General features: G+C 41.0%; 1 protein-coding gene across 1 annotated transcript; it reads right to left on the bottom strand.

Annotated features, from left to right (window-relative positions):
• Nucleotides 1–6,048: 6,048 nt before the first annotated feature.
• tspan1 (tetraspanin 1) lies at nt 6,049–26,227 on the bottom strand. Its single transcript, XM_022753127.1, has 7 exons — nt 26,171–26,227; nt 18,327–18,533; nt 15,367–15,441; nt 9,219–9,317; nt 6,862–7,005; nt 6,333–6,416; nt 6,049–6,108 (listed from the first exon to the last, which is right to left on the bottom strand). The coding sequence occupies exons 1-7, from the start codon at nt 26,225–26,227 to the stop codon at nt 6,049–6,051; spliced, it is 726 nt and encodes a 241-aa protein (XP_022608848.1).
• Between the last annotated feature and the right edge of the window lie 382 nt (nt 26,228–26,609).

The raw sequence follows: 26,609 nt of genomic DNA, 5'->3' as shown, positions 1-26,609 counted from the left end.
CTTCATCTTTTAGCTCATGATCATCAGCAGCAGCAGCTTCAGGACATTGAAAAGACTGTGACGAAACTGAGTCTATTCTATTGTTAGACAGACAAACAGCAGCTGCCAGAAGCAGCTCAGGCTGACACTGACTGTCCTTTAACCTATTTGACTGGTTGATGTTATATTCCTAAAGATTATGCTTTTTTCTCTCGAATGTTTACATTTTTAATTCTTGTAATATTCCGACTTTGTTCTTGAAATTTCAGATTTTTTCCCTCCAGTGTGGCCTTAATACTCCATCGTAAATTGGAAATGAGAGCAGTTAACCTCCCACCATGAAGCATCTGTAACTGGTGCATGAGAACACAGTATAATGTAGCTGAAATGATACATGATGATAAATCCTAACAGTGTATTACCTGTTTGTACACAACTTATGTTATCAAGCATCTTTTATGTGTTGGTGCACTGGTTACTTGCTTCATGCTTCATACGAGGAGTTATAAAGTAATAAACTGCTTACAGATGTTAACTAGGAGCAGTTTCAATAAACTGTTCCCTAAATCAGAGTTGATCAAATCCATTTAGTGTCCGTCCTGTGAAAGAACCTTGTTTTTTTTTTTTTTCATAAACACTGTGGTCGTCTCCTGCTCCGTCTTGGTGTGTAAGTGACATTGAACTGACTAAACGAATGAGTGTGTGAATCGTGTTTTAATGCGGCTCGGTCAGTATTCCACATGTACCACATATTTATTTACCACCTGCAGTCAGACACCAGCTCTCACTCTGCAGTATTACAGCCTATCTACCGTGTAGTGACTGAATTAATGAATATCTGTGTCCTGGAAATTTCACTTTTGGTTTAAAGACGGTGAGGAAGTAGACGTAGAGCGGATATCCGCCAAATCATTTTCTCCCCAGCTCTGCGGTTGATTTTGTTTAATGCTGTGACATTGTTTGGAAAATACTGGGAGGTACGTTGTGTGAGTGACGATGAGGATCCGTGGAAGATGCAGTTTGACATGTATGAGTTCCTTTAACTTTTATCATGAAAATGAATAAAGCTGTTTTTTACTGAGGTTTCCTTCTGCTTTTTTTTTCTTTGAGGCCGTACTGTATGTTTTTTAAATAATTCATATCAGAAGGATTTATTATCACTGCATATTATTCATGGAATAAACTTGGAGCTATTGTTATTCTTAGCTCAGACTTTGTAGTGGCGTGGCCTTGTGCTGCCTGCAGATTTCCCATGGGAGCAACGGTGAGAGGAAACCCACAGCGAGGGAAATGTATGCAAATCCTCGGAGCCTGGTGGATCCGTGCAGCCGCCGCAGCTGACCAAGGACAAATGTGGCTTCCCATTCTTTGAGATCTGACTTTCATCTGTGATGTAATCAGGAGCGACAGTACATTGTTAAAGTCCATTTACAAGCTACTTTTAATCTTTTTCCTCCCATGTTCCCAGCAGCCTCTACTTTCCCTGTATTACACTCCATCACAGGCCTGTTAATTCAACAGATTTTAAAAACTGAAGCGGAGTTGTTTTCACAAAGGGGTTCAAGCATCTTTTGATGAATTCAAGTAATTTGCAAAATTAAGTGTCTTGACTTTCAGATCACTGAACGCTGACCTACCTGAGGCCTGATAATCAAATATTCGAGCTCTGTGCGTGTGTGCGTGTGTGCGTGTGCGTGTGCGTGTGCGTGTGTGTGTGTGTGTGTGTTGAGGGTTTTTATTAATCAGGTTAAAACTTGAGATTTGAATGTTTTTCCCTTTGAAGTCTTCAGTTATTTGACATCTTTACTCAAGTCAGTCAACGCTGAATTGGCAGCTCTGCTCTTCATGTGAAAACTGCTTATGCTTATGGAAGAGGCTCCAAGTCTTAGATAATAACCCCTGATGATGTAAGCGTGGCAGGTAGTCAGTTTTATTTACATAACCCAAACTCACTAATTTGCCTCACAGGGTTTTACAGTCTGTTCAGCATGTGACACTGAAACCCTGTGTCGTCAGGATTATCTGTCCTGAAGACGATAAACCTATAACAGCATGCACAACACAATGGATTCCAGGGGCCAGAAATCAGAATTATAAAGCTGTGCGTTCGCATGGTTCCACTTTATAAATCTCACTAATTGAGAAATTGGGTGCATGTGCACAAGCCTCATTTTCACTCCCACATAAATGGATAAAGACACTCCATTAATCTATCAGTTTGTATAAAAAAATCAGACACAGAGAAAAAAAGACGGGGAAGAAGAACAATTTCACTGATTGTGAAACGGGTAAAAACGTGCATCAATTTACTTTAGTACAATCACGCTAATGTAAAGTCTTGTTTTACCCTGAGCTTTATTTATTGGGACTAGAGACGTCGTAATGAGGCTCCAGAAGCTCTAACACTGTGATCAGTAAATATTCAAACAGTATCAAGCATAAAGACATACAGGTTTGTTTCCTTGCTCACATGTGTGAATATGAGTGTGATTGACGGGCGACCTGTCCAGGCTCGATCTCACCAAGTTGTTCCAATCCGCAATTATTTTAGCACAATTAAAGAGGCAGTCAGCTCAGGGTGCATGAACACCAAGCATCCATCCTTCTTCCGTCTCATTAATAGACACCAAACCTGTGTGTGTGTGTGTGTGTGTGTGAGTGTGTGTGTGTGAGTTGAAGTCACTGTGTGTGTGTGTTTATGAATCTGCCTGTTGGCCAAAAATTTACATCAGCTCTAATTAAGACGGATGTTCAGGTCTGTTTTTACTCATGACTGACTGAATGTAATGTAACAGTAATTGTGTGTGTTTATTTCACATGGGGTGTTTGACTCATTGTCCACACACACACACACACACACACACACTTGCCCAGCATCACCAACTCCAAACCTGGTCATTTGTGGCTGTCACTCAGAGGTCGCTGGTTCGTGTGTGTGTGTGTGTGTGAGAGAGAGAGAGAGAGAGAGAGAGGGAGAGGGCTGCCTTTTTAAATGTCATTTTTGACCTATTGAGCATTCTGATGAGCCGAGCTCAGAGGCTGATGACTGTGATGTAGATGGAATATTGATTTTGTGTGTGTGTGTGTGTGTGTGTGTGTGTGTGTGAGACAGAGGGAGCTGGGGGTTATTGTTAAACATGGAGCTCAGCGGCACAGAGATGATGACAGATTTAACTCTAAATGCCTTGCGGGTTTATAATTGGATGGAAGAGCGAACATGTTTTGTCCCTTTTCCTCTCAGTCTGTTCATTTCAACAAGCTTTACAGCCATGACGCCACAGTGGCAAGAATAAGTCAGTGAACCCTCTGGAATCATGTGCATTTATGTATATAAATTTGTCTTAAAGGTCCCATATAGTACAAAGGTCTATGTGTTGTTTGATTATAAAGCAGGTCTAGGTTCTATATTAATACTGTGAAAGTATCAAAGCCTCAGTCCACAGAGAAATGCACACAGCCTGTATTCAGAAACTGAACCTTAAAACCAGCCGTCAGGACTTCTGGAACTTTATGATGTCACAACAAAGCAGTCATTGCTCTCAGCCACAAATATATCTTCTTATGGTTCGACACTTCAAATGAAACACAGGAGAAGAGGAAAATATGGAGCTTTAAATTCACTTTAAAATGTAAAGATTTGCTATTTTCTGTTGGTTGGACAAAACGGAATATGAAGACATCTCATTAGGCTTTCGGAAATTATGACTGAGATTTAAACTAAACTATCAATCCATTATTTGAAAAAAAACAAATAATAAAGTTAAAAAATAATTATTAATCAAAAAATCAGAAAAAAAATCATTAGTTTCAGCCCTTGAGCAGATTGAAAATAGAATGAGGCGGCAAAATCTGACATCAAAAGAAAGGAATCTGCCAGTTGAGGAGCTTTTAATGTGAAACGCCTGGAGGAAGTGTTGAGTGTCATTCACAAAAATTTAAGACTGATTAAAGTAAGTTACTGCAAAAAATACAGAGCAAATGAAAACAGTATATCTGATGAGGTGAGAGAGTCTTAGAAAAATTCAACTACATGTTTTAAGGTAATGAAAAAAAAATTATGTAAAGTACAAACAGCTTGTTTAATGGATGTAACATTGTGTTTCTCCAGTCAGCACGACTCTGTCTCGTTGCAGTTTCGTCTTGTACAGAAACAGTCGAATAAAGCTGGTTGCTGGTTTAGCATCTGTGCTGAAAGCAGTCAGATAACCTGCTGCATGGCTGAACAATGCCCTGCCTCCTGTCTACTGTCACGCCTTTTATTGGTCAATATTTATTCAGCCCTGTGTCACAATGCATGCAGTCTTCAAGGGCAGGAGATGGAACATTTCTGAATAATATACAGGACAAAAGACGCATTGAGCACTGCAATGACTTACGGCAGTACAGTGTTTTTATTAAAAATAAAGAAAAATGGTTGCCTTGGAGACAGATTATGAGTCAATGGGCCCCTACGTACAGTCTCTGTTGTCATTTTGAGTCTCTTTGTAATTGTTTGTTGTGTGTTTCTGTGGTCAGTTGTTGTCGTCATGCATTTCTTTGTTGTGGTTTTTGGATTCTTTGTGGTTGTTTGGCATCTTCTTTGTTGTCCTTCTGCATTTCTTTCTGTGGTATTTTGTAGGTGAAGCCCAAGGGGTTGCTCACCCTTGGGCCCCTAGGACTTTCCCTGGCTGGCCTTAATCATGATAGGAGTCCAGGAGTCTCCTGGCTAATTAAACCAGTGTAAGGCTTTATGTTTTGATACCATCTGTTTGAACTATCTCAACTAAGAAATTATGAGCCTCAGCTTGTTGTTATGAAAAAGACATCAGTGACAGAGGTCAGAGCTGTGGCAGATTGTAAACAATTTGTTGTTGAAACTAGGAAAAAAAATCAAAGTGTCATTGTTGCTGAATTAACCCAGAAATCACCCAAAGAAGACAAAAGTAAACTGCTGAATGTTTCATATGAACTGTAAACTTCAGCTTCAGCTTGCAGTTATTGGTGCATACAACAAATATTGAAATGCATCTTGGGAGAATTTGTTTCCCATCAGACCGTGTGTCTTGTCCTGTCCTCGTGGAAATATGGAGGATGTGATCATACATGACACAAAGGTTAAAAGCTTATTTTACAGGCCAGAATTAAATCCCTCTTTCAGGACCCTGAACAGCGCCACTCAGCCAGGCGAGCCAGCTTATTTATACACTTTTATATTTAATAGAAAATAATTTCAAAATGCATCAGCACATAAATAGGCTTACAGTCAACCTCTCTGATTTTATGCTGTTTGCACTACAGACTGCTCCATAGTCAGAGTGGCCACTGGGAGAAATCCCTGTGGGCCAGAATGTTTTTACCAGCCTTGCCTGGATGCCAGTTCCAGGACTGGGCTCACATTTATAATCAACCCTCACCGACGTGCCCTGAGCTGCCGCTGCTGCTACATATCAGAGGGAATTAGAAATAAAGTCCTGTTACCTTCTGCAGTTTGAGGTAAACAAAGGCCCTGATCACTAAACGCCCCCTGATGATGTAATAGCCTTCTCTAAATCATTTTGAAAGAGCAATGGTCAATGGGAATGGGAATGGTGTAACTTCATCACTCACTCAGTGAGTCAGTCACAGACATTTGTGGATGTAGCTCAGGCCCGTGGGCAGTCCAGCCAAAACTCTGGCTCTTTAGCTGCTTGATGTTGCTCTTTCTACACCAGCTGGTCTGATATCTGTTTCTCTGCTGTTTGCTGCTGAGCAGGAAGTGTGCAGTGATTTATATATATATATATATATATATATATATATAATTTAATCCTTCTTTGATTAAAAAAAGTAGTTTGAAATATTTTATTGACAAACATGGATATGTGCACTTTTTAACTTCATATAAAGACAGGAAGTAGCTGTAAGTTTTTACTACACATAAAACATCATGGCATCACAAAGACGACTTCATAGTAAAACTAAAGGTTTCCCTGAAAGAAAAGAGTGTGGGTGACAGAGCGTAAACATGAGATTATTGATTTTTAAAAACTGAATCACATGTGATCCATCTATGTCAGGTCTGTCATGTTTTCATGTTTCCCTGGAGGCGTCTCAGCTGACTCTGTTGTCCAGGTGGCAGTATAGGTACATAGACACTACCATGGCGGCAATCTGAGGAAAGAAGACGGTGTAAATTTTGATTTGTTGTTGCAATATACTGTAGGTTTACCAGAAAAAGAGGGTTAGCACTTCACACATATTATAAATAATAGAAAATATCCCACAAGAATAACACATTTGGAGCTCTGTTGGAGCTGTTTGATTCACCACTGTCTTTCAGCCAAAGGCAGCACATTCAAACTCTATATTTGGCATTTTCCGTGTCGTTATTTTACCTCTAAGACTCCAATTCCTGCTGCAATTCCTCCCACAATGTTAGCATGTTCTTTGAGGGTCTCCAGGATGTGTTCAAAACAGCCCTGAGGAGTAAAGAGTCACAATATAAACAGCAATTCTCAAATCAACACGACACACACATTGACAGACTGTAAACACTGGATTCAGCACTGCCAACGCCTTCTTGGCAGTGCCTGACTCCGCCCCTAACTCCCAGCTGATCCAAAAATGGCCAAAGAGGTGGGTCGAGTGTGGAGCCGAGACTGCTGTCCAAGTCGTTTTTGTAACTGTGGTAAGCATATGCTCACGTTAGCATCGTTAGCACAGCTGAGAGTCTCAATGTCTCAAAAGCTAAGGCTAATTCATTTGCTCGCTAATTAGCCACTGAACAAGGTAATTGAATTGTATTTCACTTCACTGAGAGGCGTTCCTCATATTCGGTCCAACCTATTTATAACAGTGATATACTACATCGACACTCCTTTTCTGCCTGTACTTGAACACATGGAGCAGTGCTTCCTGTCTCACCTGCACAGCGCTGTGCTCGGCCTCGTCCTGGCTGCAGGGCGTGCTGTTGGTCCAGCAGCAGCTGGGCGGCAGACTGCCTGCGTTCTCTTTTTCAAACTTCGAGCCCACAAAGTCTGTGTAGTTGGTGAAGCCACAGCACTTTAGCTGAGAGAGGGATGAAAAAAGCAGGGAAGGGTTTTGTGGATAGTGGTGAAGTTTTTAATCATCAATATAACTTCTGTTTGTGCATTCTTGTACATAAACTTTGATTAATTAAAGTTTAACAAGAGCTTTGCTGCTGCACGATGGTCAGTGCTTTGTGTTGTTGTGTGTGTGTATTTCCACTCCAGAATGAGTGTAAGTATTTACTGTGCTGCTTTGTGCACAGAAATTGGCTCAACCATTGAAAACTTAACAATGAAGTCTGTGTTATCTCAAGTAAACACGACTCTGTCGATGGAGCACCACTTTGCTTTCAGTTTCACAGATGTCACTTTGAGCTCTAACTTCCTCTCACCTAAAAAAAAAAAAAACAGAAAGTAAAACTGAAACTGGAGAGGTGCTCGGCTCCACACAATGAAGTGTCGGTGTGAAGATACAGTTTTTGTGCAACACGAGCTCTGACAGTTTTACTATACTTTACCACTGTAAACAGAACCATAGTTAGCCTGTGACACAAGTGAGAATAAAAGCTTCTTTTTCAGTGAGTGAGGTGAGGTAAGAGTGAGAGGCTCCCTCTGTTAGCTTGGCTGAGGCTGTTGTGAGCAGCGGAGCTGAGGTGAACTCATGGACAAAAGCAGACGGATTTGATGAGCAGCGTATAGAGCTGAGCCCCTGTTTGGCTTTTGTTTGATTTGACTTGAGAAATTTTAGCTTTGAACTATAGCCACAGGCAGTTTGTTTATGCTGTTTCATTAGAGCGGCTCAGTGAAGGACACAGCAGAACAATGTTACACAGAGAGAATTTAATCGGCCACACTCCCCTGACTGAAAAAAACTATTTAATACCTGATGATGTGATTTGGAAATGATCAGAAATATTTAGTATAGCCCTCAGACATATATAATTTGTTGTTAAGAACTAAAAAAAAAAACAAAAAAAAAAACAGTATGTTTCTTTAAGTTTCTTTAAAGGTCCATATTGTATAAAGGTATTTGTCCATGTGTTGTTTGATTATAAAGCAGCTCTAGGTTCTATATTAATACTGTGAAAGTATCAAAGTGCTCAGTCCACAGAGAAATGCACACAGCCTGTATTCAGACACTGAGTTGACTTCTGTAACTTTGTGATGTCACCTTGCAGGATTTGGTTTCTCTGAGTGTTTACCTGAAATCTGCTATATTTTTATTAGATCACTCAGAAAACAGTCAGCCAATCAGAAGAGAGACTAAGAGCCTCCTCTATTCTGATGGCTCTTCCACCCGTTGTTACTAGAGCTCCAGTGAGAAGCCTGAGAGAGGAGATGTAAAACTACATTGAGATGGTCAAATAAACTAGAAAGAAACAACTGTCCAGAGTAATAAGTCTTGTGAGAGTTGAAACTGTACAATGTCAGTCAGTAAAAAATCTGGGGCATTCCGATGTGTGTAGTAGATGTGAAACAAAAAATGAATATGGATACGCGAACGCGTTTCGACTCAGTCTTCATCAGGGCATAAGTGCAATGAGAATCAGGTGTGCAATTAAAGGCTCATCAGGTAGTCATGTGACATAGTCACATGATGTGTGGATTCAACCACTTGAAAACAAACAAATTATAACAATAGAAACAACAAGAAATAAAAACATATTTGAACTGCATCACAGACATATAAGCTAAGACAGAAAACTACAAATAAGACTGAAGGCTGGGGAGAAACTAATAGTAAACAATAATATCATATAGCCTAGAGAATGCAAAATCAGGAGAATGACGTGAGGGTGGTACACAGACTGGAAAACTGCATATGAGTGAGAACACAGTTCTAAAGCGTCTAATATAGCAACATCACATATTATAGAAGCTCCCTACTTCACATGAGACAAAATATTGGAAAAAAAATCACAATGTGAACATCAACACAGATATGTAATAAACAGAAAAAAACATAGCCTCATCATCCTGGTTTCACAGTTTTCTTTTTTACATTCTCCACAATACCTATTGACCCCGCGCAGCACCCTCCCTGTTTTTCTTTACACTGAGATGGTTTTTAGTTCTTCAAACCACAAATATATCTTCTTATGGATCAACACTTCAAACAAAACACAGGAGAAGAGGAAAATATGGAGCTTTGAATATAACCTACATCTGCAGTTTGTCGTTAAGAGCTAAGAAATGCAAAACCAGTATGCTCCTTTAAGGTCCTTTAAGGGCAGAACTTCAGACATACTGTACCTCATTCATGGTGGTGTTCCAGATTTTAGTCACCACAGGATCACTGCCATAATCCCTCTGTAAAGCAGGGGTCGCCCACGCTCTGAGGATCCCCTCAGCCTGTGGAAAAACAGAAAACACAAAAGTCCTCTTAACAAAAAATATTTTGACCTTCAGAAAATGTCCCGCATTCTAAAATGCCCTAATTAAAAAAAAAATTGCCATCCTTTCCACAATATGTTGCCTGGCTCCCTCATAGGTGAAAAGATCCACCCCTAACCAGCCTCATCACTTCACACTGTCCCTGTCCACTCTGTACATAAGAGGCCGACATATGCAAATACTCTCCGGTAGAAGGCTATAAACGCACACCTCTGCACTGTAGAGCTTTTACAGTCTCAGTTAGTCACACCGTGGAAGCTCCTGAAAATAAAACACTGCAGCAGGGAAGGTAATTCTCTGGGAGTCACCTATTCATCAGAAATTAAATAAATCTTCTCTCACACAAAGCACCTGGGAAATAAACAGCCTCGGCCTGGCACCTGGAAAAAATGAATCAAAAAATGGCTGAGCCATTATTCTCCATTCTTCTTCTCTTTTTTTATGGTCGTAAACGAGGGGAGAGGGGTGTGATGGGGATGGAGGGGGCATTTACATATATATAGATGCTCCTGATGGCTTTGGTCAGGACACGTTTTCTCTGATACTTGTATTTATCCAAAGTGTAAAAAAAGGCAGGTCAGAGTCTTTTGTTATGGAGAAATTCCTTCAGAAACATAGAGGTTAGCTTCTTTCATACCCCCCCCCCCCCCCCCCCCCCCCCCCCCCACACACACACACACACACACTCCTCAGTCTGTTTTTTCCATTCTGATAACTAATCCAGTCGCGTACAGTCACACAAAGACCTATTTGATGAGGAGGAAGTGTGTGTGTGTGTGTGTGTGTGTGTGTGTGTGTGTGTGTGTGTGTGTGTGTGTGTGTGTGTGTGTGTGTGTTTGTGTGTTACTGTATGTGCATTTGGCCATGTGCAGCTTTATGTGTACGAAAGTGTGTGTTTTCTTCCTTCTGTGTGTACATTGAAGAGGGGGGGGGCAGACGTACACGATGCCCAAGGGGATGCTGGGATACATGCCACAATTAAAAGTGCCCCCCAAGAAGCTGGGAGAGTGGCTGAGATCAGAGAGGGTTATTACCAGCGGGCTAATTCATCACTGTCACTCGGCCTTGCGCCTCGCCACATCCCGTTAAACACACACACACACACACTTACACACTGATATGGACGCTCACACACACACACACACACTGTGTGTAGAAGCACACAGCAGAGTGAGGCGATAAGACATCTATCAATACAGCGGAGTGAACACCTTCTACACACATGATAAAATCTTCAGCTCCATGTTATTGATCTCTTGTTGCTTCCTTGTATATTCCTGTTTACTCAAATAATTATCGATGTCTCGTATTGCAGCAACTCGTCGGCTACTAATTGGTTATTGTTCCGTCAGAGGGAAAACAATGAATAAAAACCTTTGCCATACAAAAGGGAGAATGCTTCATGGCGTGTTCATAGGCTCTTAAATACAGTTTGAAAAGACAAAAACTGAGTGGAAATATCAGAAATAAAAAAAAAATGCAACAAGCGGTGATAAATAAAAAATTTCATCTATCTGCTTCTGCATCATTTACCATTAACAAAGTTCCAGTTTGTGCTCCTCATGTTTTATTGTTGGGTTCAAGTTACAGAGCTCAGCATCAGTTCAAGAAAGAGCCTTTATGGTTTTGGCTTTGTGAACACAATATCTGTGTTACACCTTGAGGGAATTTCTTCAAATTTGGTAAACTGATTAGATCATGGTGGCTAAAGGTCAAAGGTCAGCGTCACGGTTAACTCACAAAACACTTATTATCCATTACTCAAGACTTCACACAGCCACTATGACAAAATTTCACACAAATGGTTCATATTTTATGACTCTAGAGAAACTGGGATGTGACCTGAAACCAGTCTGAGTGGCGGAGGGATACGACCACGAGTCGTCTGTTTTCAGATCAGCCACACTAGTGTTCATTTGGTGTTTGTTTGTTTGTTTTTGTGTCAACCTGATGAGTCTAAGTCTATTATTCACACTTGTTACAGAACATCTGGCTCTTTAGCTGCTAAATGTTCCACCATGTTCACCAGCTAGTGACTAATCACATCTGCTCTGCTTCACAGCTGCTGTCTGGTGCTGGGTAGGTTAGTGCACAGAGGGTTCATGAGAGCTGCTGCTGGAAACACTGAGACCAAACCAGAACAATGAAGTAAAAAGAAAACAATGAGCTGATTGTTGATGCACAGATATTGATTAGTGGAGCCTTAAAGCTTTGAAGTAATTGTAGTTGATCATCTTACATGACTAACTGCAGCTAATCTTCCCTCTTCCTTCTACAGTAATCTGTATTGGATTACGTTTTGAGAACACATTCCTTCACTGCACCCGGACGTCAGGATGATTCATTAAACGCCACATCACATCTATTTCATTAATCCACTGTGAAGTCCATATCAGCCCCGGTAATAAATCTCCACCTTGGTCACTTCCGAATCACTTCGGGGGTGGGGGGGGGAAGAACAACCATGACCACTGACGGCCTCTCATAATGCCTGCTGGAATTGCTTATTAAATCTCAGTTATTCCGACCACCTGAAGGTTATTGGCTCTTGGGTTAGATGAGCTGCGGGGGCCCGGCGGCCAAAAGGCAGATTTATGCCACAGATAAGTAGAGCAGAATAGATCAACACTTTATTTATTGTCTCCTTTCATTGTCTCCGCCTCGGTCTCTTACTTATTGACACGGGTGGCCATATATATGCATATTAGATGTATATTGCCCATATTCATTATTCTGATGCTATTGTGTTTACTGTGTCTTATCAAAAGCAGGAGATGGACAGCTGCTCTTGCGCGCTTATATCCTGACCATGTCCTTTGTGTTTGTAATGAACAGATGATTCTAAAGCTAGCAAACAGTGCGTTAAATTGGCTCTAAACCATATCTGTGATCTCCTTAAGGAAGACAAATCTATGAGTTATGTCTCGCATTTCATTGAGCTTTAGACAATAGCTCACACCTCCCTCTCCTCCTCCTCATACACCAGCGTGCTCTCCTGTTGTCGATTCGCCTCCCACCAGATGCCGTTTACATCGTCTGCCTTGGTTATCTTGGCTTTTGTAAATGACAAGTGAGAAATGGGGCAGATTTATTTCAACAAAACTGCCTGAGCAGCAGCAGCGAACACAGCTCTGCCTTCAAGGACACACTCACACACAAACACAGGACAACACACACACACACACACACACACACACACACACACACACACACACACTCACACTCTCTCAGCTTCTTTGTGTGAGAGCAGGCACACTCCAGATTGGACATGACCAGAATTCACAGGAAAGTTAGAGCAAACCTGAAAAATGCAAAAAAAATTATGTTGAGTTGTAAACAAAAAATCTCAGAATGCAGTAAAAATCTTTTAACCTCGTATCAATGGAATAAATCCATCACAAACCACATTCACTTCTTTGAACTTTGACCTTTATGAGTGAAGTCGACTCTGCTGCTTGTGCTGCAGTTATGTTCAACTACAAAGTCTGTCTCAAAATGTTGTTTGACCTTTAGTAATCCAACGACTGTTTGCATAAGTTTTTCTCCTGTTGATCAGAACAGATCATGAGGTAATAAAACTTTCTATTAGCTTCAGACAAATGGAAATGATTTGCACGTAGCTCCCACAGACTCCAGCCAGGAATCTTGCTCTGAGCAGTTGAGGCAAGATGATATTCCTTGTGAAAATGGCTGAAATATTGAAGGGCTCCTGATTAAGAAAATAAGATTTTAAAGACGTCTTTCAAATTAAATGATAAAATCTTTACCTTCCAAAATGACCAACTCATATAGTCCGCCAGTCCATGGGACACCGTTGCTCCAAAATGCATATAACCATTACAAAATGATTCTTTAACGGCCACCACTATGATTAAAATTTGGTCAAGCTTGGTCAGGTGTCCACATAGACCTCCTCTCTTAAAGGAGGTCTGTGTCAGACTCATGATGGACAAACTGATGGAGCAGAACCAGACCTCTTTTCTTTTATCACTCCAACTATTCTTCTTCCACAACTCAACACCATCAACTTGGGTGAAGATCTGTGTGTGTTTTCCCAGCAGTGGCTAATGTAGCTTGACATCACTTGAGGGCATTTATCAGACTTCACACAGCTCCCTCTGGACACACAAAACACACACATACAGCACATATTCATTAGTACCCTATTGATATACTATACACATCTTTCTACTTGTGTACTGTATATTTATACATTGGTACTTCTTGTTTTATGTTACCTTACCTTGGGACTAAAGATGTAAATTAGCATTCATGCTACAATCCGGTACGTTTACATCTTTTATTTTATACTCATGTTCATTAATGTGCGCTGTTCTTATGAAATAAACAAATAAAATAAAATACCTGCCAACATTTGTTGACGGACTTTAACATCAGCAGACCTACCTTTGAAACGCAGCACACACACACAGCCACATTACATAGGCATCGCACAGGCAGAAGAAGTAGTCAGGGGACAGGAAATTGTAAAATTGCATCAATTGGGATAAATGAAAATGGTTTATCCTGATGAGCTGATGCACTTAAACAAGCTATTTGTAAGTTTTCTCTACAGCTGAACGTGGTTTCTTGAGCAGTAGTGGTGATTATCGCTTGACAATAGCTTCATCAATCATTGTGTTTACAAGACAAGAGGTTATCATACGTCCTCTGAGTGAGTCGCTATCAGAAAGTGACGAGACGTGTCCGGGATAGCTGGTTAGCATGCTAACTTCAGTAGAAGAAAAGATGTGATGGGGCAAGAGTTAACGTTGGTGTTGCTTTCCACCTCTGGAAACAGCTGTTGGTGAGTAAAGGAATGAAGTTTGATCCCGAACTAATAATGTTTCTTTTACATTGTTAAGAATGGTAAATGGTAAATGGACTAGCACTTATATAGCGCTTTACAAAACTTGCCACATTCACCCATTCACTCATACATTCATACATCACACTCCTACACTGATGGAACAGCACATCAGGGTCAATGTGAGGTTCAGTATCTTGCCCAAAGACACTTGGACATGCAGCCTGGAGGAGCTGGCCACAGCTGCCCAGAAAATGGCTGGTAATGCTAATGCTAGTTATGTAACAATAGCAAAACTTACAAATAGCTCCTTTAAATCTGCAATGATGTGTGTGTGAAGCTACAACAACGCAGCAGCAGTCATTACTCACACGGCCACAAGATGTCACTTGTCAGCGAAATGTAAACAAAGATCGTTTTAGGCGTTGGAACATTCGACCACTTCAGCTGTTTTTCTGATATTTTTTGCAGAGCAGCTGCCGCCCAAACTGCTTTAGCAACAACAGAAGTGCAAACTGAAAATGAAACTCAAACGAAATTCCCAAGCAGTGCATCAGCTCCTCCCTGTAGATGGACGTGTGTTAGATTACCTCTCTCAGATACATCGTCTGATTGGATAAAAAAACTCCACTTTCTATTTTCTTTATTAGGATCCCAGTCCTCACTAAACTCCTTTTACGTAGCTCATTTGAAATCCTTGTAATTATTATACGAGGGACTAAGTGGAAATGGAGCATCTGTGTGTGTGTGTGTGTGTGTGTGTGTGTGTGTGTGTGTGTGTATGTGTGTGTGTATGTGTGTGTGAGAGAGAGTGAGAGGGGGACATATATGTAAATAGGCTGTTTTGCATATAAAATGCTTTAGCTTCAATATTCCAGAGTAATAAATTGCTCAAAGTGAGAGACAGCGCACACAGCCCCGGGCTATCCCGCAGTCATTAAGTAGCCGAATGTAGTGAGGCGGACATAAAGCCAGTAATTCAATGATGGCCGCGGCTATGATGGAGAATTTACATGGAGATAAAATCCAGAAAGTGGGACGAGGAGGTGAGGGGGTGAGGGAGAACAACAGAGAGGTATGAGGAGAATTAAAGAGACAAAGGAAAAGGGAGTGAAGGGGAGGAGTGGAGGAAGAGGATGTCGTAAGGATGTGAATGGAAGTGGGGAAAAAAAGAGGAAGAGGTGAAGTGGGGGAACTTACAAATGAAGAGTAGGCCAGAGCCACGACTGCCGCTGCCACTTCAGCAATGAATATGATGAGGATGATGGAGAAGAACTGCATGGAGGGAAGAAGAGCAGACAGCAAACTCACAATTAAACAAATAAAAATCCATTTTGTTGCAGCTGGGGTTTTATTATCTTACCTTATCATATGCAATAACTTTAGTTCCGCAACTAACAGTCATTGTCATTAGTATGTAATCAATTATTCATTTTGTCTATAAAATGATGAAATTTTGAAATATACTCATCCCAGAGCCCAAGGTGACATCTTTAAATTCCTTATTGTCATTCCAACTTTCCAAAACCCAAAAAACACATTTAATACAAAGACATAAAACAAAACAGAGCTGGAGCCAACCAATGTTTGGTATCGATAACTAAATTTGACACCCGCCCAATGTTTATTTTTAGCAATGTTAACATGTTCCCAGATAATTATCTCTGATAGAAAAATATTAGCAGAAAACTGGAATTACATTCTACTATAATATAACATTAACCATCACTTTTTCTTTCATGTTTGGCAATAAACGTCACGTGATATAACTGTACAACTGAGTAAGAAAATCTTTTTAAAAAACTTGACTTTAGGTTTTAATGTTATCTGGTCAGAATTGTGTAAGGATGTGAACTCATGACTTCAGTGTTTGCCCACAGCTTTTAAAGCTCCATATAGTATAAAGGTAGATATCCATGTGTTGTTTGATTATAAAGCAGGTCTAGGTTCTATATTAATACTGTGAAAGTATCAAAGCGCTCAGTCCACAGAGAAATACACACAGCCTGTATTCAGAAACTGGGCCTTAAAACCAGCCGTCAGGACTTCTGTAACTTTGTGATGTCACAACAAAGCAGCCACCACTCTCAGCCATGCCCGAAAGCCCACCCACCTGGACCCACCATCCAACCTTGCAGGATTTGATTTCTCTGAGTGTTTACCTGAAATCTGCTTTATTTTTGTTGGACTACTCAGAAAACAGTCAACCAATCAGAAGAGAGGCTCAGAGCCTCCTCTCTTCTTGGGTTTTGGACTGGGATTTAAACTAAACCATCAATCCATTCATTGAAAAAAATCAGTAAAATAAGCAATAAGATAATAATAACGATAAAATAATTATTAATCAAACGCAAAATCTGAAAAAACAATTCGTTTCAGCCCTAGAATTGATTGAAAATAACAAAAATCTCAAATACAATAAGTGTTTGTATTTTCTGTGGTAAAGCACCATAAAATATTCTGATGTTTGTAATCATCAGCATGTCTGAATATCTGTGGCCCTTTACACAATTATTGTTTTATAAAGCTTGATTGATTACAGAGCCAGACAATAAGGAGAGACAGTGATCCATTCTATCAACTCGTCCATTCTTTTCACTTAGTCTGTTCCAGCCGTCTCTCATGGTGAGGCTGATGTGCGCTGCATCCTGGCGCACCTTCATCATTCAGCTCAATGGGAGATGTGGATGTGATGGGGGCTCTGCAGGGGGAAATGTACTGCCTCTGCTCCTCATTAGACTCACTGCGGTGGACTAAGAGGTAGTTAGACCTGTCGTTAATGAGTATAATAATGTACACTTTGCTATTTGAGGGAGGGTGGCGATACTGATGTGGATGAGGCAGGAGGGGCGGATGTGGATATTAGCTGGGATGTTGATGAGCAGGATGTAAATGCAAGGATGGGTGAGATGCTGAATGTGGAGCAGTTGGGTGTAAAAAGCACCTTATGAACCTATGAACAATAATTAGTAGTGTTTTACATAATAATGTCAGTGGTTTGACTCAGTTTAAGGGCAATGAGACACAATAGACGAGTAAATGACTGAACGATCTCTCTACTGGCTGATTTTCCTCCTCTATAACCACCCAGCAGACACAGTGTAACATGGTCATGTCTGCTATTTGGCGCTGAGCAGGTAGTGTACACTGGTACTGGTACTGGTGTAAATGTGCCACATAAACAAAACAGGAGCTAAAAGAGGCTCAAAAGCTCAGTAGAGCTGCAGACACACAGTCATTTGATTCATTGTTTTGAAAATATGGACCAGTAAAGCTCTGAAGTCCATCTCAAGCTGATTTCAGTTCATTTGTTATTGTTTTCAATATGATGTTGCGTCTCTTGTTTTCACCAACAGCTAGCTGACATGCTATTTTTGCACTGAGTTTGTCTGTGTGACCGTTCAAATTGACAGATGTCAAAAAAAATGTAGACACTAGCAGCGTTTGCATTCACCTGCTTAATTTGCAGTTCAAAATTGCGAACTTAAAAACTGGGAAAAATTCATACACTCGCATGAGGTGGTTTTTCAGACTATTCGACAAAGTAATATTTTGCAATATGTAAACACTTTTTTCGCTTCAAGTAGAAGCACCTCAGACTGCTGGTTGGATACCTGACCACTGACTGTAACGGGAACTGCAACTGAGGCGGTGCGGTTTTGAGGACTTTGGAAGGTGTGGACAGATAGCATCACAACCGAGTTGGTTTTGACATAACTTTGGAAAGTTTGCGATCCTATCATCCTGCATTTGTTTACATACAATGACCCATGTCAGATTTGACTCATAAAATGAAGCCTCACTCGGGGGCTTCTTGACTGATAATATAAATCTTCAACATTTTGGGAAAAGCCAATTCACGTTTCCTTGTATGAACAACCAATGAGATGAAAGCTGTCAGTGACATTACCTTAAAGTAATGGATGAAAATCTTATTCCTTCTGTTCCGGAGTTCCCAGAACTCTACAAAGCAGCTTTATCATACAACAGCTGCCAGAAAACTGGATACTAAAATATTAGTATCCAGGCAACGGCACCAGGTTTAGAGAAAAGTGCTATCTTTCTACCTTGGGCACATTGGTGAAGCAAACCTACACTACACCTTCAGCTTACATCCGCACTTGTATGGATATGAGATAAATTAGGTGTGATGCACCAACCGTGAGCAGCAGACATTTGCTCTCCTTGTGGGCCCCACAGCAGCCCAGGAGCCCCAGCAGCACCAACATGACCCCAATGGTGATGCAGAAAAAGCCCACGTTGACGAACTGCATACTTTGGCTAGCAAAAGGCCCCAGCAGCTTCAAGAAGGAGCTCCCGTCCACGCTCACCCAGATCCCCATGGCCAGCAGGGTCAGGCCCCCCAGCTGCAGGAGGAACCAGGAAAACAGGATCAGCATACAAATCATTGTTATTTCTGAAAGTGGAACACTGAGCCGTTAGCTTTCCTGAAGATGTAATCCACACTTAACAATGGCGAGTAAAATGTCAATCATTTGTTTGCCTGGCAGTCATTTGGTTGGGGTCAAATCAACAGCTCTTGAGGGGGTAATAGGTTTTGGAAATGAGCAGGCGTCTTACATCACTAACTCTGTCTTACTATTACCTCTTAGTGACACCATGACACTTCAATGTCCTTCTGTCCATTCAGAGAGGAGGATTTCTTTTGTGAGATTCAGAGAGCTGCTGCCTCAGGCTTCCCATTATGTATCGGAGCAAAGCAACAACTCAGCCTCCTCTTACCTCTCTGAAAGAAACGACTGCCCTTTTCCTTGACCACCTTTATCTCTCCACTCGTGTCACACAGGCATAATGGACAGAAATCCATTTAGTTATCATCTTGTGACGGTGGATAAAGTCAGCCTGGGAGTCCATGGACATAGGTTAAGAGATTATAGCACAGATAGTGAAGAGGAGAGAAACTTACTGAACACCAAAGAAGAATTTTAGCTTTTTCAGCTGTGCAACTAGATTTGGCAAGTTTAAGATGGGAACTCGATGACAACAAGGACTGAACACCCCTCTGTACACTGACTGTTAGTCACATCCTGGTGAATCTTGAGATAACACAAATTCTTGAAACCAGTAAAGGGAATTTATGAAAAACAGTTTTTGGTTTTATGTTGGAATTTGTTGAAACTGCTAAATTTGGATGAAATGGTGGATAAAGATGAAAGAAAACCAGTGAATTCTGCAACGGAAGGACAGAGTGAAACTGAGACACTGCAGTCTTTGATAATTTGGTGCAATACATCAACTCAAAATACAAGTTCTAAACAGATTTTTCTACAGCTTTTATACTCTGATTGGACTCATCAACAGCGGAATGTAAAACCTATGAGGATGGATAGTGAACGTTACTTGTTGCTGATTATTTGAGGAAAACAACGGCTCATCTAAGACTTTGTGAAAATATGTGATCGCCTGCTGACGATGCCATTTCCCCTTTTCTAATTAAGAGCACAAAGTGGCTGAGTGACACAAGTGAATTATTGTTCAGAAATTGGAGGAAAGTTTGTCTCAAAACTTTGTGTGTGTAAAATGCTAATCCACAAGTGTAGAATTGAGATCCAAGAATTGAAAAGTGATTCACAAATGCCTGTGTAAAAGTTGTTAATGTTAGGAAGATAAGTACTTTGCATTTATTTTTAAATTGAATTAACATATTCACAGATTTGTTTCTTTTATTTTGTTGTTGTTTTATTTTTTTCTGTATTTGCAGATCTGTTTTATATTTCCAATATGTTTTTTATTGTTTGTATTTGTGGAAGGTGTTTTATTTTTTAGATTACACATTTAACACACAGATTGTGGATCTGTTCACACAAATAATTTTAAGACAAATATACCTCCATAAAAAACAGAGCCCCCTATCTGTTTTGTCCATTGACATTTCCAATAAAGTTTTAAGACTACCATCCACAGCATTTAGAATAAAACTCCAATAATATTAAAACAAACTCTCTACAGGGAAGTAGAATCATGGAACTAAGCAAACTCCAGACAGACACCCATTATTAGAGAAAACCATCAGATTGCCCAACAGCAAGGCGTCAGGCGTCACTATCCACCGTCGAACTGAACCTCTAATGACCAATGTGGCTGAAATTCAGCCAGTTTCTAAAATTATTCTGACCAATGACCAATGACCAATTTCAAATTAATTTGTACAGTGTCTACCCAGTTTGAGACGAACTGACTGACCTATTAACACCAACTGATCCAGACTAGACAGGACTTGGTCCAACTTGTTCTGGTCAGTCGTGACACCCAAATCATGACTAAACCAAGCCAATCATTCCTGTATTCCTGCTTTTAGTCTTATCCCAGGACACAAAAAGAAACAAGCTTTGTCAGCAGTTTTGGTCTCCTGACAGAAGGACACCGTTGTTGTTTATTAAATACAAACCTCACATTGTCCTGTAAATGTATCTGCATTCCTGTTATTGGATCTAATTGTCAGGTTTTGCTCTAAATTCATACATTACAGTCACTTCTACTTTGTAGTTTTTTCAAGCGGTGTTAATCTGCTGTCAGTGAGCTTGGACTTCCTGGTGATGTTTCACATTAAAACAACTCTCAGGAAAGGGAAGGATTTTTCAGGAAATGTTAAGCTCCTGTGATAGCAGCTTCACAATGGTTGAAAAAAAGTAGAAAATAATGGAAATAATTAGAGCATGAGGACAGTAGGGAATAGAAAAGAGAACGGGTCCGTCCCACCCCAATGGAAATGGAATTGGTTCTTTTTGAAAGGCTTGTAATGAGAAAGACATCAGTTGAGTATGGAACCCCTCTTCATGGGTCATATTACCAACACTCCCAAAACTCGACTGTGAATCTGCACACACAGCATACATGGAGACACTTCTAGTTGGCAGTAATCCTGTATTTCACACTGGGTTTCACTGTTTTGTATCTAAATTAATTCATCTTAAGTCATCTCTACTTTCAAGCAGTGTTTAACTGCTGTCAATGACCCTGCACTTCCTGCTGATGTTTCGCATTAAAATACCTTCCAGCAAAGGAAAGGAGTTTGCCTTTTGAGCCACTCTTTTCACTTTTAATGTGAAATGTCTTTACAGGAACTGCTGAGCTCCTATTAGGGCTACTCGATTATGGCAAAAATCATAATCATGATTATCTTGATCAATATTGAGATCACGATTATTCAGCTTGATTTCTCATTGACTTTGGACATAAAAAAAATGATTTCAAAACAAAAAGCGCTGTGTCTATGTTGCTATTCCTGTTATACACAATATAAGTTAAAGATAGGTTGCTCGTGTTTCCTTGCATGAAAAAGCCTGAACCACACTTCAAAACGTTTAGTTGTCTCCGTTGTCACTAAGAGCAGGGTCTGTGTGTGTGTGTGTGTGTGTGTGTGTGTGTGTGTGTGTTTGTGTGTCTGTGTGGTGCACGGTGCTCCAAGGTGTGTGAGAGCGCTGCACTGCCCCTCACACACAGGGTCAGAGAGAGATGCCAAAATGCATCATAGACGAATGTCTTCATCAGAAACGGAGTTGGTGAATGTGAAAGCGAACTTTTATGTTGCAATGACAAATACGAAATCTATTTTCCTTCAGTACCGAGAGCGGAACCGATAACGTCAGATGGTTTTTGTAGGGGGGATGAAATTTGTTGCAAAACAGAACGCCGCACAATAAAAGTTTTCTCTCAATTTTCTTGTTTTTATAATTAGAGGCCAAAATTGTAATTGAAAATGAAATTTGATTAATTGCACAGCCCTAGCTCCTATGACAGCAGCTTAACACTGATTGAAAAGACGACAAAGTTTAAGTTTGCCTCAACAGCAAACGGCATAAACAGCAACTTTGAAAAGGAGCAGATAATAACAACTTCAAATGTTGTCAGGAATGAGATATTAGGAATAATGTTAATAAGGAAGGTAGAATATAAACATTTTAAAGGCCACAATTTGAGAATTTATCGTAGTTAAACTTGCTTCCTCTCATCTTTTATTGGTCTCTGTCCATGTCCAACAAAAAGCTGAGCAGGCAGTCATTTCATTAGGAGACACTGAAGTGCATTCACTGAAATTTGGTGGTTTAAAACTGGTAAAACCTGCTCATAGCAAACAAATCACAGAACTGTGTCACATGTTTCACATTACAGACTGGAAATGACTTGATCCCACTGTCATGCTCTTTTCACTCTCTCTGCCTGCCTCTCCCTCCTCATGCCTCCACCTCTGACCTTCTCTTCCTCTTTTTTTTCCACCCTTTTATCCTCCCTCCTCCCCTCTGTGTATTTCACCCCACAGTTCTCCTCTCACTGAGTGATTTCTTCTTCTTTCCTCCTTCTCTGCAGAAACCATGTTTGAAACCTGATATTGTCTGTCAGACTCCATCAGAGTCACTGCAGTCCCCCCAACCACGCCCCCCCCCCACACAGCACACACACACACACACTCTCCATCAGGCACTGACACCCCACACCTCCTGTCAGAGGCTGACGTCTCCCATGTGGGAATCATCCCCCCCTTCTTTTCTTTGTCTCCTTCCTGCTCTTGTATCTATTTTTACCCTCTGCGTCATTCTTTCTGTCTATCCCCTCCTTTCATTCTGGGGGTTCTCTTTTCGTCTCTTGAACCTGTTCAGTGCCATCATTGCACCGTTAGCTAAATGCAATACGACAAGCATATTCCCCTTCTAACTCCATGTCTGCCACCATCATCCCTCACCAGGTATAATTATAGCTGACACGCTGTCTTCTTTTTTTTTGGAAGATAGCTAATCCCTTTGATGTTGGCGTGCCATGTGCAGGTGGATGCCCTGTCAGTCGAACACCCACGTGGCAAAAGGACTGGAAGTAAATCAGGTTTTTTGAAAGGGGGGTGGGGGGAGAAGCAGTGTCCTATCTATGGAGATGGGAAATATAGCCTATTAGGGTCAGAGGAGAGGGAATGAATAACAGACTGCAGAATGGGAGGCCACGGCCTCCAGAGAGGGGGAGGTGAATGGAGAGAAGAGATAGAAAGATACCAAGGGAGTAGGAAGGAGAACGGGCCCATCCCACCCCAATTGAAATGGAATTGGTTCTCTTTGAAAGGCCAGGAATGAGAAAGACATCAGTTGAGTATAAAACCCATCTTCATGGGTCATATTACCGTGAGCAGACAATCTGATTAAGTCCCAACACTCGACCGTGGATCTGCACACACAGCGTACATGGAGACACTCCTAATTTCCAATGCATTTAGAGCGGGTCCAAGTCACAGTCTCACAGCGGAGGAGTCACATAGACTACACTTGCAGCTAACATAACAGGCTACCGTTCTATTTTTGAAAACTACAGGTCCTAGTGGGTCCTCCTTGTTGATCTTGATTATCACTTTAAAATCATTTCTCAATAATAATAACAGTTATTACAACAGTGGATGTTTCAAATGTGTTAGGGAAATTCTTATCAACGGTGGTGAAGAAAGAGCGCTAGAGTCCAGGATGTCTTATGCTGAGGATGTTTATTGATGCTTGATCGAGGAGAAAGGAGGATTCATCAATACAGGCTTCTGTGCATGATGTCACCTCAATTCTGAAGCAGAAACCCCTGGGAATAGTCTCTATACACTTATAGAGATTACTATAGAAAGCTTTACACTCCATAATTGGTCAAATATCTAGAAGAAGAGGGAGAAGGGGGATGTGTGACTACACTATTGGTTCATTAACCATAAACAAGGAAACATGACCATACACGCCCAAGTGCTGATTCTTAGAACACCCAGCCACTTGTTACTGACCATCCAAGGTCTGCTGTTATCAGCCCTGGCACCATCAGTATCAGCAGCAAACCACAGCTTTGTCTGGAGGAGCCGCCTCAGTGTCTCAAGGCTTGTAAGATTTAGTGCAGTAGCTGTGGCACAGTGACCTCAGGCCTCACACTGACCTTTCACCCTGAGTCAGTCATTCATTAGGTGGACAAGAGAAAATTCCCTCACAAAATGGCTTTTTTCAGACACTGTTTTCTGCTTTATTTTGTCCTTATTTCAATCAGATACTTACTTGACACTAGCATGAAATATGAGAGATAGCTTGCGTCTTCTGCAATATTTCATGACGTGTTTTGATTGGTTGGTTTGTGGGCTGTAGGAGCAGTCACACGGTAAGGATTTGGTTTTGATTTTCAGACTCTGTAGGAGCTTGTTTGGTTGGCCGTCAGTGGACATGTCTCACTGTGTGATCTATGTTAGAAACGGCAGTCATATTCCCTTCTATCCACAAGGGGGCACACACCTGTGGAAGTACCTCCGCCCACCTTATATCTATTTGTTAATTGCTGAAGTAAGACTAATTATTATTTGAGGCATTTATGATTTAAAGGCTAGATTTTGGATTTGTGGGGCAGATTTTTTAATGTTTTTCTCCTTTGTTACTTAGAACCACAGCAAGTAATCAACATTCACTATAAATAAATCAAATAACTCATTGCAACCCTTGCTCCTCGTGGTTTGGGGCACCAGTTTGAACCTTTAGTGCCCAACAATCTACAACCACTGCTTTTGATTGACAGCCAAAGACTTCAACACATTTCTCTCATGATTGTTAGATTTTGTCCAGGAAACAAACTTTTTAGTCTAAAATCACATAGTATGACTGTGGTACCAGAGGCCAGGTATTTGTATCCTGCAGCACCCTATAGCACTCTATAGCATCACAGTAAGGGTTGCCACCCGTCCTGTATGATATGGAATCATCCTGTATTTAAAAATAAAAGGCTGCGTCCTGTATTGAATCAGTGCTGTGAGAAAATATATTTTTTCTTCACAAAGCTACATATGATTATATACAACCTCAAATGTCACTGACTGCCTGACTGACTGCCTGACTGACTGACTGACTGACTGAGTGATGATACTTCCAGCACTGGTCAGGGGAGTGCCGGGCCACAGTCTACCGAGCCGCTCTGATTTCCCGGTTGCTCTGGAACTGCACGGAGGAGCTCTTCCAATACACTGAGCCTTGCCTCCATTACAGCAAATGAACAACTTTCATTACATGTATCATCTTTATTAGTAAAGGAGGCAGAGGAATAACTAAACATAAGACACACCTAGCAGAGAGAGCAGGAGAGAGGGAGGAACAGAGAGAGAGGCTTCAGGATTTGACCATAGGTGGTCCAGACATGTACTAGGTTTTGACCTAGTGCTGTTTAGCAAAGAAAAACCATAACATTATTGATATACAAGAATCAAGTTTTGGAATTTACGACTTGTCTCCACTGGAGCTGTGTCCTCTGCTGAGGAGGAGATGACTTGAACTGCAGCTGCAGTGGCCCAAACATTTGAATGGTCGCATTAAAGCGTCATCTTTATGATCTGAAAAGAATCATTTCACCATCATTCTGCTCTGCTGGTCAACATTTCAAAGGGGACATCGTAGTCAATGTGCTGCTGCGACTTTTAGAGCCGCCGCACTGGGTTTATCAAGCAGGCAGCACTCAGGCAGAAATGGGAGATGTGAGGAAAATGATGACTTGTCTCTGGGAGCTTCATCTGTGACAGCGGGAGCCCAGGTGGACCCGACTCGCCGGGCGAATTCAGCTTACTCCTGCCAAAGTTTCTCTCCATTTCACAAACCACATTAGTTATCAACATTAAGCCGAAGACGTAGGTGGTGAAATTAGAGGCTTTGAAGTTAATGAGATGAAAATTGCTGCAGTGGAGAGAAAGGAGCGTCGCTCAGGTCTCCTGGCTCACTGATCTGAGATGTTTATGTAACGTCTCTGTTTGCACTGAAGGGCGGGATGGAGTGATTTTCTCTGCATTGTTTGTTTGTTATTTAACTTCACACACTACTTTTCATGTGGACACACACACACACACACACACACACACACACACACACACACACACACACACACACACACACACACACACACACACACACACACACACACACACACAAACACACACACACACACGCACACACACTCCCCCACCTCCTCATCATATATGAGCATGCAATCAAAGGGGAAATATACTCACAAAGATAAGCAAGTTGAACAAGACCATCATCAGTTTGACGAATGTGAAGCAGCCCATTTTAATCTGTAGTAAAAGGAGAGGATAAATTATAGCATTTCTTCTTTCATCAGCTGAGAGCTTCTATCTCTCATTCACACACACACACACACACACACACACACTGGGAAACAAAGACTACATGGCTAATCTTCACACGGCTGCTGTGCTATTACATCCAGCCCACATCCTCGCAGAATTACAGTGAAAATGACATTACTGACAATGAATGTTAATGATAACACACACACACACACACACACACACACACACACACACACACACACACACACACACACACACACACACACACAGCTGGGAGAAACAATAAAGATATCTGTTAATGGGAGAAAAGGAAGCAGAATTACAGAGGAGAAGGTGAAGTGTTTACATGTAGCAGAGA

Source organism: Seriola dumerili, unplaced genomic scaffold (assembly GCF_002260705.1).
Source record: "Seriola dumerili isolate Sdu_G_001 unplaced genomic scaffold, Sdu_1.0 BDQW01000189.1, whole genome shotgun sequence".
In the NCBI taxonomy this organism is placed as follows: Eukaryota; Metazoa; Chordata; class Actinopteri; order Carangiformes; family Carangidae; genus Seriola; species Seriola dumerili.
This window is presented reverse-complemented; position numbering and strand designations above follow the sequence as displayed.